The 12,316-nt window shown below is 49.0% G+C and overlaps 1 protein-coding gene across 2 annotated transcripts in view; it reads right to left on the bottom strand.

The window, feature by feature from the left end:
* The window catches only part of LOC310667692 (phospholipid phosphatase 3-like), an 81,996-nt gene extending 71,147 nt beyond the window's left edge, over positions 1-10,849 (bottom strand). The window contains exon 1 of one of the 2 annotated variants that reach the window (XR_014506331.1): positions 9,611-10,847. Coding sequence is in view for 1 of the 2 variants with exons in the window: in XM_083420545.1 (XP_083276671.1) it covers positions 9,611-9,809 (199 nt within the window). In the remaining variant the exon portion in view is untranslated. Of the gene's footprint in view, positions 1-9,610 lie in introns of both variants that reach the window. The other variant, XM_083420545.1, reaches the window with a different exon arrangement.
* Between the last annotated feature and the right edge of the window lie 1,467 nt (positions 10,850-12,316).

The following is a 12,316-nucleotide window of genomic DNA, read 5'->3' as shown; positions in this document are numbered from 1 at the left end:
TCTTGGTTTGCGGAGCACATGTCCCAGTGCTGTACAGTGGTACCTCGGGTTACAGACGCTTCAGGTTACATATGTTTCAGGTTACAGACTCCGCTAACCCAGAAATAGTACCTCGGGTCAAGAACTTTGCTTCAGGATGAGAACAGAAATTGCGCAGCGGCAGCGGGAGGCCCCACTAGCTAAAGTGGTGCTTCAGGTTAAGAACAGTTTCAGGTTAAGAACGGATCTCCAGAACGAATTAAGTTCTTAAGCCGAGGTACCACTGTATTCCAATATGCCATACTACGGCTGCCCACCCCGCAATACATCACCAACCAAGGTAAGAATGGGAAACTCTCTAAACTCCCAAGTTTCCTCAGGGCAGAAGGCCGGCCCTTCTTCCTGCTACAGACAAGCTACAAGTCACGCCTTCCACCCAATGTTAGAAATTAGTCAGGCGCTAGGTGCATTTTCACCTGGCTATCAACCACTTGTGACCCAGTGAAGATGCCTGGGCATCAGGATTGTGCCTGACATCTCCACCATCTGGAGGTACATGCCTGGAGGTCATTGGATTTTGGCTGCTTTCACACACCAATAGCACATCCTGTAGAATTTTATCAGTTACGTATATTTTATCTGCGCAATCAGAATGAATTTCAGGATCCATGCTTTTTCTGTGCAGCCTGAGCAGGAGCAGTGAACAATGTTATGGTTAATTGTTGCCCCTTGTCTTCACTTACCCCACCCCAGTGCCCTGCTCACAGTTGGGAAGAATATTCCTATGTTATGAATGGTCTGTGTCACCATTAAGAAAAAGAGATAGGAATAGCCCAATATATACATGGACTGTCCCTGGATAGAGTTTTCTTCTTTCAGTTCTCAAAGCTCGTAACCGAGCTCAAGGTTGTCATCTGAACTAGCCAGATGTTTAACTGATAATCAATCACAGTCAGTCAATCCTTTGAAAAACAAGACTTGCCCCAAAAGACAACTAGACTTTCCATTTTGGAGATTGTAGCCTTGGTGTAAGGAGTCATTTGGCGCCTAGCTTAAATACCTGAGTTTCTAACACTGCTTCCATTTGTACAACCTGCTAAGAAGTTCTGAAAAAGTCTCATCAATATGAGCAGGGGCTGTAGGCTATGTGATCCTCCAGGAAACTGATATCTGACCCCTGGATCAGGCCTGTCAGGGACCCTAATTTGGTCTGCAAGGCTGTTTTCCCCAAACCACACCCTATCAGCCTGTCACCCAACATCACACAGTTCTGATGGGACAGGTAAAAGATGTGGCTGTTATTTAGTCGTTTAGTCGTGTCTGACTCTTCGTGACCCCATGGACCAGAGCACGCCAGGCACTCCTGTCTTCCACTGCCTCCTGCAGTTTGGTCAAACTCATATTAGCAGCTTCGAGAACACTGTCCAACCATCTTGTCCTCTGTCGTCCCCTTCTCCTTGTGCCTTCAATCTTTCCCAACATCAGGGTTCTCCACCTTCTCCGGCACTTCCCTTGGTTCAAAACATAGCGAGTTCATTCTGCTAAGTCCTGCCCTGATGTCACGGCTGAACAGAGGCAGCAGCTCACAGGACTGGCATCCAAGGATCAGTGTGAAGGGACAACTCCTCCCTCTAATAGGATAGTTTTGCTCCGGGCAAAGTTTTGCTCTAGCCCTTTAGAGGCTCACAGTGCCAAGGGCTGGGAACTGTGAAATTCCGTCATGTTTCACATAAGCGGAGAATTAGGTGATGGGGCAAAAAATGGGAGTCCTAAGTAACTCCTCTTCATATTCTCCCCACCCGGCATTTAAAAGTTCAGAGGAATTTCAGACACCAAATAAGTTTCCATTGGGATTTCCAGGGGTCTGAGAACGCCTCTTGTGTGTCCCTTTTGCCTACTAGATGATTACAAACCATGCAAAATTTGCCAACGTATTATTTATTAAATTTGTCAGTTGCTTTTTCTTGCCCAAGGCAACTCAAAGTGACTTGCAAACAAAGAAACAAAACAAAAAAGCCAAAGCCACATGGATACATTAAAACCAAGGGAAAAAAATATACAGTGGAACCTCGGTTCTCAAACAGCTCCATTGATGAACGTTTTGGAAGCCGAACGCTGAAAATCCAGAAGTAATTGCTTTGGTTTTCGAACGATTTTTGGAAGCCGAACGTGCTACGCAGCTTCCGTTTTGAGTTTACCTATTGAATTGAGGCTTCCTCTTTCAGTTTTCGAACATTTTGGAAGTCAAACGGTCTTCCGGAACGGATTACATTTGAAAACTGAGGTTCCACTGTATATCTATAGGCACATTTTGCTTAATTTGCATATTCCCAGGTTACAGAATCCAGACATTTCTGGTGCAGAACTTTGACTTCTTCTTTTTTTTTGTAAGCACAGAGTACATATCGCCTTGGCAATAGCTAAGTGGGGGAGAAAGCATCCATTGGTTTCTATGCAAACAGAGAACAGCCAATCTACTCAGCTTCTTTCACAGGAATCTGGCCACATTTAAACATTAACAACAGTGTTAGAAACTGGGATAGAAAAGCTAGGAGCCAAATGGCTCCTGGGACCTGGGTTGTGGGTGCCAAAACAGAATATCTAGTCGCCATTTGGAGAGGGGGGGGGTATCGGCAACACATTTTATTTATTATTTTGACAGGCATGAACTAATACATAATTCACATAAGTGTCACATTGTTAATATCACTTTTTTAACATAAATTGTTAATACATGTTTAATTTGGTGTTTACAATAAAAATATTGGTACCATACTTCAGTTTTCAAAACACTACCCTTTATGTTAAACTCCTTAATGTACTTTAAGGGTGCTTCAAAGCACATACATTTCAGTAATCTTTGAGTGTCAGCCAGGCACAAAAAATGGCACCCAGACTTTTTGAGGTACATACAAATGGAAAATCTTTAGGTGCAAAATGTGCCTGCTAATTTCAAATCCTGGTTAACAACACTTGTACTATTGTTATGGCACTAGAATGAGGTGAACCCTCTGCCCTTAAACGTCTACAGCCAGCAATTAAGGATCTTACTTCCTCCGCCATGAACTAATAGGATACCCTTAGGCAATCTACTCTCTCAGCCTCAGTTGCCGTATCTGCAAATTGGGTATAACACAGTTGATCTAACTTACAGGTTTGTTAAAAGATTTTTTTTTAAAAATCTAGTGGACGTTAAGTCATTTGAACACCCTAAAGCACTATATAAATGCTTGCCTTTATAGACAGAAGCCCACTGAGACACAGGCTTCCTTGAACTTTATGGAAACAGATAACCTTACCATGGCAGCCATGGTGCAAACAGTTCCTCCCCTTTCTTCCCTTCTCTCCCTTTCCCTCTGCTAGAACTACAGCTTACAATGCAACAGACCAACTGTTTTTTCAGGTGTTTTTCCCTCAAAATAATGTGTTTTTAAACACAAAAACAAACAACAAAAAACCATCAAATGTATTACCATATTTTTTGCTCTATAAGAAGCACCCGACCATAAGACGCACCTAGTTTTAGAGGAGGAGAACAAGAAAAAAAATATTCTCTCCCTCTCTGCGCAGCGCCTCTCCAGCAAAGTGGGAAGAGAAACGGAAGGGGCGTTGCACAGTTCTCCCTCTCTGTGCAGCGGCCCTTCAGCGAAGCAGCAGGAGAAACGGAGCCCCTTCCATTTCTCCTCCTGCTTCGCTGAAGGGGCGCTGCGCAGAGGGGGAAAGCAGCGCCTCTCCAGCGAAGCGAAGTCAGAACAGCCAGAGGGATCACTGCGCAGCGAAAGCAGCGATCCCTCTTGCTGTTCTGGTTTCTGGGATAGCCATGCCAAGCCTCTTCAGGACAGGGGGAGCGTTGGGTTAAGAACCTTTGATTAAGAACTTCGCTTCAGGATGAGGCCCCATTAGCTAAAGTGGTACCCCAGGTTAAGAATAGTTTCAGGTTAAGAGCAGACCTCCAGAACGAATTAAGTTCTTAACCCGAGGTACCATTGTAGTTGCAACTACCCTAGAAGTTGTACCCAGGTGGGCTCTTCATCTACCGTATTTTTCGCTGTATAAGACGCACCCGACCATAAGACGCACCTAGTTTTTAGAGGAGGAAAACAAGAAAGCAACGCAAAGCCTCTTGAGCGAAGAGGCTTTGCGCAGCTATTCCTGAAGCCAGGAGAGCAAGGGGTATCGGTCCACACCAATCCCTCTTGCTCTCCTGGCTTCAGGGATAGCTGTGCAGGCTGCATTTGCTCCATAAGACGCACACACACACGCCCTTACTTTTTAGGAGGGGAAAAGTGCATCTTATAGAGCGGAAAATACGGTATATGCCTTGCTCGTGGTCTTCCCTTAGGCCTCTGGTTGGCCACTGTGGAAAACAGGGTGCTGGGCTAGAGAGGACTTTGGTCTGCTCCAGCAGGAGTCGCTTATGATGTCCTTTTGAGATATCCAGTAAAGGGACATTTTTCCATATGTGGTGGGACTGTAAAATGATAAAGAAATATTGGGAAATGATTTATAATGAAATGAAGAAGATGTTTAAAATAAACTTTGTTTAAAAAAGCAGAAGCTTTCCTATTAGGTATTATAGGAGTGAATCTACCAAAATCACAAAAGAATTTATTTATGTATGCAACTATGGCTGCATGAACATTATTAGCACAACACTGGAAAGAAGAAGGAGTCCCAGCTAAAGAGGACTGGCAAGTTAAATGCTGAAATGGCAGAATTGACAATGAAACTGAGAGGAAGAGATGACAATGAATTTAAGGAAGAGTGGAAGGTGTTTATTGCATATATACAGAACCATTGTGCACAGTTAATACATTAGCAGGGTTTTAAAATTACAGTGGTGCCTCGCAAGACGAAAAGAATCCGTTCCGCGAGTCTCTTCGTCTTGCGGTTTTTTCATTTTGCGAAGCAAGCCCATTAGCGGATTAGCGCTATTAGCGCTATTAGCAGTTTAAGGGCTGTAAACGGCTATTAAAGGCTTAAGGGATTAGCGGATTAGCTGCTAAAAGGCTATTAGCAGCTTAGCGCTTTAGAAAAAGGGGTTGGGGAGCGGAAAAAAACCTCAAAAATCACAAGACATTTTCGTCTTGCGAAGCAAGCCCATAGGGAAATTCGTCTTGCGAAGCACCTCTGAAAATGGAAAACCCTTTCGTCTTGCGGGTTTTCCGTCTTGCGAGGCATTCGTCTTGCGGGGCACCACTGTACTTGTAATTTTGTTATGAATGGATAATAAGTAATTTAAATAAGGTTTCAAACTGAACAATGCACATGAAGTATATTGATAAATTATGGAACCAAGGAAGGGACTAGAGGGAAGTCAATTTGTTTTGTTTTGTTTTGCTTTGTTTTTGTATTGTTATTTTTTGTTAAATCAATAATTTGTTATACAGTGGTACCTCTGGTTGCGAATGGGATCCGTTCTGGAGGCCCGTTAACAACATGAAAAGCCCGCAACCTGAAGCACCGTATCTGTGCAGGTGCGCGGCGCGATTTGGTGCTTGTGCACATGCGCGAAGCATGATTTAGCGCTTCTGCGCATGTGTGAGCGGCGAAACCCAGAAGTAACTCTTTCTAGTACTTCTGGGTCGCTGTGGGACACAATCTGAAAAAACATAACACGAAGCAAACGTAACATGAGGTATGACTGTATAAAAAAGAGAGAGATCCAGTAAATATTTCAGTTGACTCACGTTTCGCTCTTTTGGGGTCCATGGGCCCATTTGCAAACTGCAGAAACTGCTATGGGTACCACACCAAACACCTCGCACCCAACCTATTGCATTAGCCCCTGAAAGGCCTAATTTCCTCAGAGGAAAGGGCAAGGCACCCTATGGACAATGGGGAAGGCCTCTGCAGGCACACGCAGAGTGGCATATTGGTGACATCCGGGCCAGAATAACCAGGGAAGCATGAAAGAAGACAGACGTTGGTTTTTGCATGACACACTGCCTCCGTTTTGTTTGTTCTACAGCGGAAGACTCTTGCCCTTACTGCAGCAGAGGTGGAGAATGAATAGGGCCACACTATCCCCTGTCCCGCTAGCGGCTAGAGCAGGGGTAGGCAACCTACGGCCAGGGGGCCGGATCCGGCCCAATCGCCTTCTAAATCCGGCCCACGGACAGTTCGGCAATCAGCATGTTTTTACATGAGTAGACTGTGTCCTTTTATTTAAAATGTGGAGCCTGCCTGATGTTTTTACATGAGCATAATGTGTGCTTTTATTTAAAATGCATCTCTGGCTTATTTGTGGGGCATAGGAATTTGTTCATTCCTCCCCCCAAAAAATATAGTCTGCCCCCCCCCAAGGTCTGAGGGACAGTGGACTGGCCCCCTGCTGAAAAAGTTTGCTGACCCCTGGGCTAGAGCATGGGTAGGCAACCTAAGGCCCGGGGGCCGGATCTGGCCCAATCGCCTTTTCAATCCAGCCCACAGACTGTCCGGGAATTAGTGTGTTTTTACATGAGTAGACTGTGTCCTTTTATTTGAAATGCATCTCTGGGTTATTTGTGGGGCATAGGAATTCATTCTTTTCCCCCCTTCAAAATATAGTCCGGCCCCCCACAAGGTCTGAGGGACAGTGGACCGGCCCCCTGCTGAAAAAGTTTGCTGACCCCTGCACTAGAGCTATGGTTTCCTACCCCAGTGGCTTCCACTTCCCATCAGTCTCAATTCTCAAATGCTTCCCTCCTGACACCTCCTCTACTTCCAAGCTACTTCCAGTTGGGAACCTGGCCAGAAAACGATTTAAAGAGACGGGAGCAAGAGTTCTCTGGCTGAGCAGGGATTTGAACTTGCGTTTCCCGCTTCTGAGCCCAGCCCCTTGATCAAGGTGCCTTCCCAAGTTTCCCCTCAACTCCCTTATGTATTCATCAACACCATCCAGCAGGTAATTAAGGGGTTGTATAAACCCCAAATCTGGTATTGGGGGATAGAATTGAGTTCCCTGGGAAAATCAGTTTTACTTAAACAGCAACCAAGTAAGTTTCTAGCCCTGAGGTTTTGGAGCAATGATTAGGGAACAAATGGGCTGTGCCTGGGGGAATGGCATAAGACAGAAGAGTTGCTGGATTAGGTTTCTAGGGGTTGAGTTTTGAACCCCCAAAGCTTCTTGCCTTTCTCCATACTTAGCTGAATCGGAAACCAACATTTGCATTAAACCACGCAGAGCAAGCTAAAAGTTAGATAGGATAGCTGGGTGCACTAGGGCAATGACTCCAGCATGACATTTCATTAAACTCTGACCATAGGTTTATTACCTGCCCGCGGACTGTCTCGCCAGAGTGGTGCACGCTCTAGTTATCTCCTGCTTGGACTACTGCAATGTTCTCTGCGTGGGGCTACCTTTGAAGGTGACCCAGAAACTACAATTAATCCAGAATGTGGCAGCTAGACTGGTGACTTGGAGTGGCTGAGACCATATAACACATTGGCTTCCAGTACATTTCCAAGCACAATTCAAAGTGTTGGTGCTGACCTTTAAAGCCCTAAACAGCCAGTATACCTGAAAGAATGTCTCCACCCCCATCGTTCAGCCCACTGAGGTCCAGCTCTGAGGGACTTCTGGTGGTTCCCTCACTGCGAGAAGTGAGGTTACAGGGAACCAGACAAAGGGCCTTCTTGGTAGTGGCACCTGCCCTGTGGAACACCCTCCCATCAGATGTCAAGGAAATAAAAAACTATCTGACTTTTAGAAGACATCAGAAGGCAGCCCTGTTTAGGGAAACATCTAATGTTTGATGTTTTGTCATGTTTTAAATATTCTGTTGAGTAGCTGGGGAGGACCATCCAGATAGGCAGGGTATAAGTAATACATTATTTATTATTATTATTATTACTGATTACTGATTACACCAGGGCTTAATAGAGCAACTGTGCCCCATGGACAGGCATCTGAAAATCCAACATCTAAGGGAGAAACTAGATGTTATCACAACCCTGTGATTCCTTACAAAAGCACAGATTTCAGGGGTAATTAACCCTTCTCCACTCACCAGTTCTCCCCCATGACCCGTGACCAGAAATATGCCTGACTGGGGAAAGAAGGGGAGGGGTGGTTTGGGAAAACCAGTGGGTGTGAGGAAGCAGGAAGCCCTGCCCTTCCACCCACCAGATCTCCTCTGAAGATGACCCCTCCTCTGTATTATCATTAACCAGGAAAGCTGAATGGGCTCCTTCTCATGTGTAGTTCTGCCCTGACGGCAGCCTCCTCACCTTGACTCAAGGCAAGGTCACCTCTGATCACAAACTGGGTGCCTTGGGTTCTTCCATGTGCAAATCTCTGCAATGTGTTGCTAAAAGTCGTCCAGGGAGGAACAGGGCCAAAAGTCAGGAATAAAGGCTGAAGAAGTTCCAATGCAAAGGTGTGTGTGTGTTTTAATCATAGCAGTTCCCCTCCAGGAATCATGCAATGGTATCCGGAACTAAAGAGCCAGAGAAGAAATGCCACTGCTACAATTCCTCAAATCCTCCACATGGCTTCCAGGTATCCAGCATGGTCCCTGAGTGGCTGGAGGAAAAACAGCCAGATGGGCGGGGTATAATATATTATTATTATTATTATTATTATTATTATTATTATTATTATTATTATTACCCCTTAGCTGGGATCTCAACAGCAGCCTCTGGCCCAACAACTCAAAGCCCTGGTCAAAAGGGTAAAGAAAGAACTATGCTGCTGTTAGTGTCTTAAACTTGACTCTCAGTGGGAAAGAGATTAAGGTATTCTTGTTCTAGCTGGGCTGAATATATGGAGGCTTATTGTCCTTGTGGGTGGCGCTGTGGATTAAACCACAGAGCCTAGGAATCAGAAGGTGGTTCGAATCCCCGCAACGGGGTGAGCTCCCGTTGCTCGGTCCCTGCTCCTGCCAACCTAGCAGTTCGAAAGCACATCAAAGTGCAAGTAGATAAATAGGTACCGCTCCAGCGGGAAGGTAAACAGTGTTTCCGTGCGCTGCTCTGGTTCACCAGAAGCGGCTTAGTCATGCTGGCCACATGACCTGGAAGCTGTACGCCAACTCCCTGTACGCCAATAAAGCGAGATGAGCACCACAACCCCAGAGTCGGTCACGACTGGACCTAATGGTCAGGGGTCCCTTTACCTTTACCTAATGTCCCTTGCAGTGGTTGCCAAGGATCAGAGCAAAGTGCTCCATTAATTACAATAATATTTGAGCAGAGTGTTGGGCTGCACATGTTCCGATTTAGATAGTCCCTCCCAGCTTGCAGAATTGGCATCAGTCAGACTCTTAATATCAGTGTTGTAGGTTCAAGCCCTGTGTTGGGCAAAAGATTCCTGCATTGGAGGGGGTTGGACTAAATGACCCTCAGGGTGCCTTCTAGCTCCATGATTCTGTGAAAAGCTGGAGAAATGAGCACTGGCTGCCTGGTGATCTTAATACTGCTCCATGCTGCAATACCAGATGTGCAAATAACCAGAAGGTGAAATGAGCTACACGCCATTAGACGCCAACACAAACAAAAAAAATTAAGCAATTGCAAATCACTAATTAGGGGGATTAACAGAAACCTTTGCCTGGATTCAGGATTTCATCTCGAGAAAGCTAATTGGCAAATTCCCACTTTCTTGGTTACCTGGCCAGTAAAATCCCAGCCCCTCCGCGCCCCCACTCACCCACGAGCAGGCACACGACATCCACAGCCACCAAGGTCTTCCTCAGCGCAGCCCTGGGAGCAGCGAAGTCCCCAGCTCGGGATCTGGGCCTCCGCACCGTCACCTGGACGTCGCCCTGGTGGCGAGGCCAAGCCAGAGGCTCCGCGCTGAGCGGCTGCCGGGACAGGGCGTGGAGGAGCGCGTCGGGATCTTTTTGCATGATCTTTGCAGAGCAACCTGCCGCTGCGGGATCGGGCGGGATCCAGCTCCTCAGTCCATGCGGTTCAAACCCAGTCCAGAGCCTCGGGTCCCTGGGGGAGGAGAGCAGAGCCGCGCTGGGGTTCAGTCACCGGGGAGGAAGACGCCAAGTCTTCTAGTCCCTGGTGAGAGCGGCTGGAGAGGGCAGAAAGCAGGACTTGGAGCGCCAGGGTGGGGCAGGGGCTCCCGTCGGCTCCTGGAAGTCCTTTGCAATCCGGATCTTCTCAGGGATCGAAGGAGGGGGGGGGGGAGGGGCGGGCCGCCTCGCAAGGAGCGCAAACAAACAAACAAACAAAGTTTCCTCGCCTCGGCATCAGCCCGGGAACAAAGAGCAGCTCCGGTGGCGCTCAGGGCGCACGAGAGCGCACGAGAGCGCACGAGAGCGCAGCAGCCTCGGGCCGGGGCCACTTAGGAAAGACCCCTGGCGCCTCTCCCCACGAGGCGGGGCCAAGGAGCGGGGCCAAAGTCCGGCACGACGGGGCGGACGGGCGGCGGAGGGAGAGCCAACCCCGCGCTCGCCGGCCCCGGAGGCGCTGGGCGAAGCTTTCCTCCGGGTCCCCCCGCCCCCGAAATGCTCGGGCAACCCGATGGGGCGGAGCGAGAGCGTCCCGCCGAGGGGCGGAGCGTGTTCGGGGGCGGTGGCTGCAGCCGCAGCAGCTGCCTCGGGGCAGAGACTCGCCTGGGCGTCGCTCCTCCAGGCCCGGAGCGCGATGCGAAGGGGGTCTCGCCCACCGCCCCTTTTCCAGCCTGGCCTGGTCCGGCCAGTCCCGCTCTGGTCGCTCCTCCCGGCGCAGCCCCGCTCCGTCCAGGGAAAGGGAAGCCGGATGGGATCCAAGCCGCATCGACTTGGAAGCGAGCTCCCCGGGTTCAGTCGGAGCTGCTCCCGACGAAAGCCAGCCGAGCCGTTGGCTCTCAGTTGTGTTGCCACGTCCGAGGCCGGAGGAAGAAGGCGCTGCGTAAAAGCCAGGGGGAATCCCAGCCATTTCTCGCTGCCTTGGGAAAACTGTGTTGGTAGGGTAGAAGGGAGAAGATGCATCTGGCGAAGTTCTGCCCCCACCCCGGAAAAAAGTGCTGTCCTAGTCTGGGCCTCCGCACAGTCCATCTTGTGGACATGAGGTGTAGCGTGCTAAACTTCATCAGTGGGTCCCAAAAGCAGATTACAAGTTAAAATTCAGTATTAAGAACAGTTAAAACAAATTGCAGTCACGAGAATTTTTTTTGCGGGGTATGTGTGTCCCAGTGGCGTAGCGTGGGTTGTCAGCACCCGGGGCAAGGCAAGTAATTTGCGCCCCCTAACCCCGGGGCAAGGCAAGTCATTTGCGCCCCCCCTGCACTGTCTCTCCCCCAGATAGCCCCTCACTCTCTCTCCGCACCGCACCGCACGCCTGGCACCCTACCCTCCACAGTGGGCGGCGACCCTGCGGCTCGGATCGGATTCGCACAGCCAGCACTGCAGTGAGAGAGAGAGAGTGAGCCAGGTAGGGGCAGAGAGCTGTGAGTGCGAGCGCCCCCCCCCCCGATGTTGCGCCCGGTGCGGCCGCCCCCCCTGCACCCCCCACGCTACGCCACTGGTGTGTCCTGAAAGCACATGTACCAGGTGTCAAAGGCCCGGGGAAAGAGACGAGAATTCTGGACTTTTTGACTCTGGTGCATCATATTTCTGTTGCCATGGGTGTTAGAAAAAGGCACTAAATTTTAAAAGCACCCAATTTAAGCGGCAGCTGTAACGAAAGAATAAAGAATGCCCTCTTTGGATTTAGAAGGGGGTCCCGGAGCTTTCCCACATGTGACATGTTTGAAGTCAGTTGGCGTTAACCTGTGACCCCGATTTGATGTTTCAATTGCTTGATTTGGGGGGGGGGGGTTGGCACAAAACGGGTTTGTGGCAAAACTAGCACCAAACTTTGGCATCAGTTGGGTGGGGTCCGGAATTTTGGGGTCACGCATTAATGAAGCTGCATCAGCTGAATTCCAGCTTGAGAAAGGTGAATGTTTTTTACCCAAAATGGCCAAATCCAGAGGCTGGTAGTAAGACCAAATGATGGCAGTTCCTCACCAGTATGATGATAGAGGATACGCATTGCACTAAAGCAGCAGCCCCTTGCCTTCCCCAGCTTTCTTCATTCTGGCAGCTTCATTTTGTGTGTTTGTGTTGTTGCTGTTTAACAAGAGGGTGGAAATCCTTGCCGATTTACCGCAAGCCGCACTGAGTTCTGAAAGTAATTCCAGTCTACCTTCTGCCTATCCCTGTTCTAGAGCAGGGTGCATCCTGTGCAGTGGCATAGCGTGGGGGGTGCAGGGGGGGCCCGGCCGCACCGGGCGCAACATCTGGGGGGGCGCGCTCGCACTCGCAGCTATCTGCCCCTACCTGGCTCACTCACTCTCTCTCACTGCAGTGCTGGCTGTGCGAATCCGATCTGAGCCGCCGGGTCGCTGCCCACTGTGGAGGGGAGGGTGCCAGGCGTGCGG

This window comes from Podarcis tiliguerta (assembly GCF_965153285.1).
Source record: "Podarcis tiliguerta genome assembly, chromosome: 17".
NCBI lineage: Eukaryota > Metazoa > Chordata > Lepidosauria > Squamata > Lacertidae > Podarcis > Podarcis tiliguerta.
The sequence above is the reverse complement of the archived record's forward strand: the minus strand, read 5'-3'. Positions and strand labels throughout refer to the sequence as shown.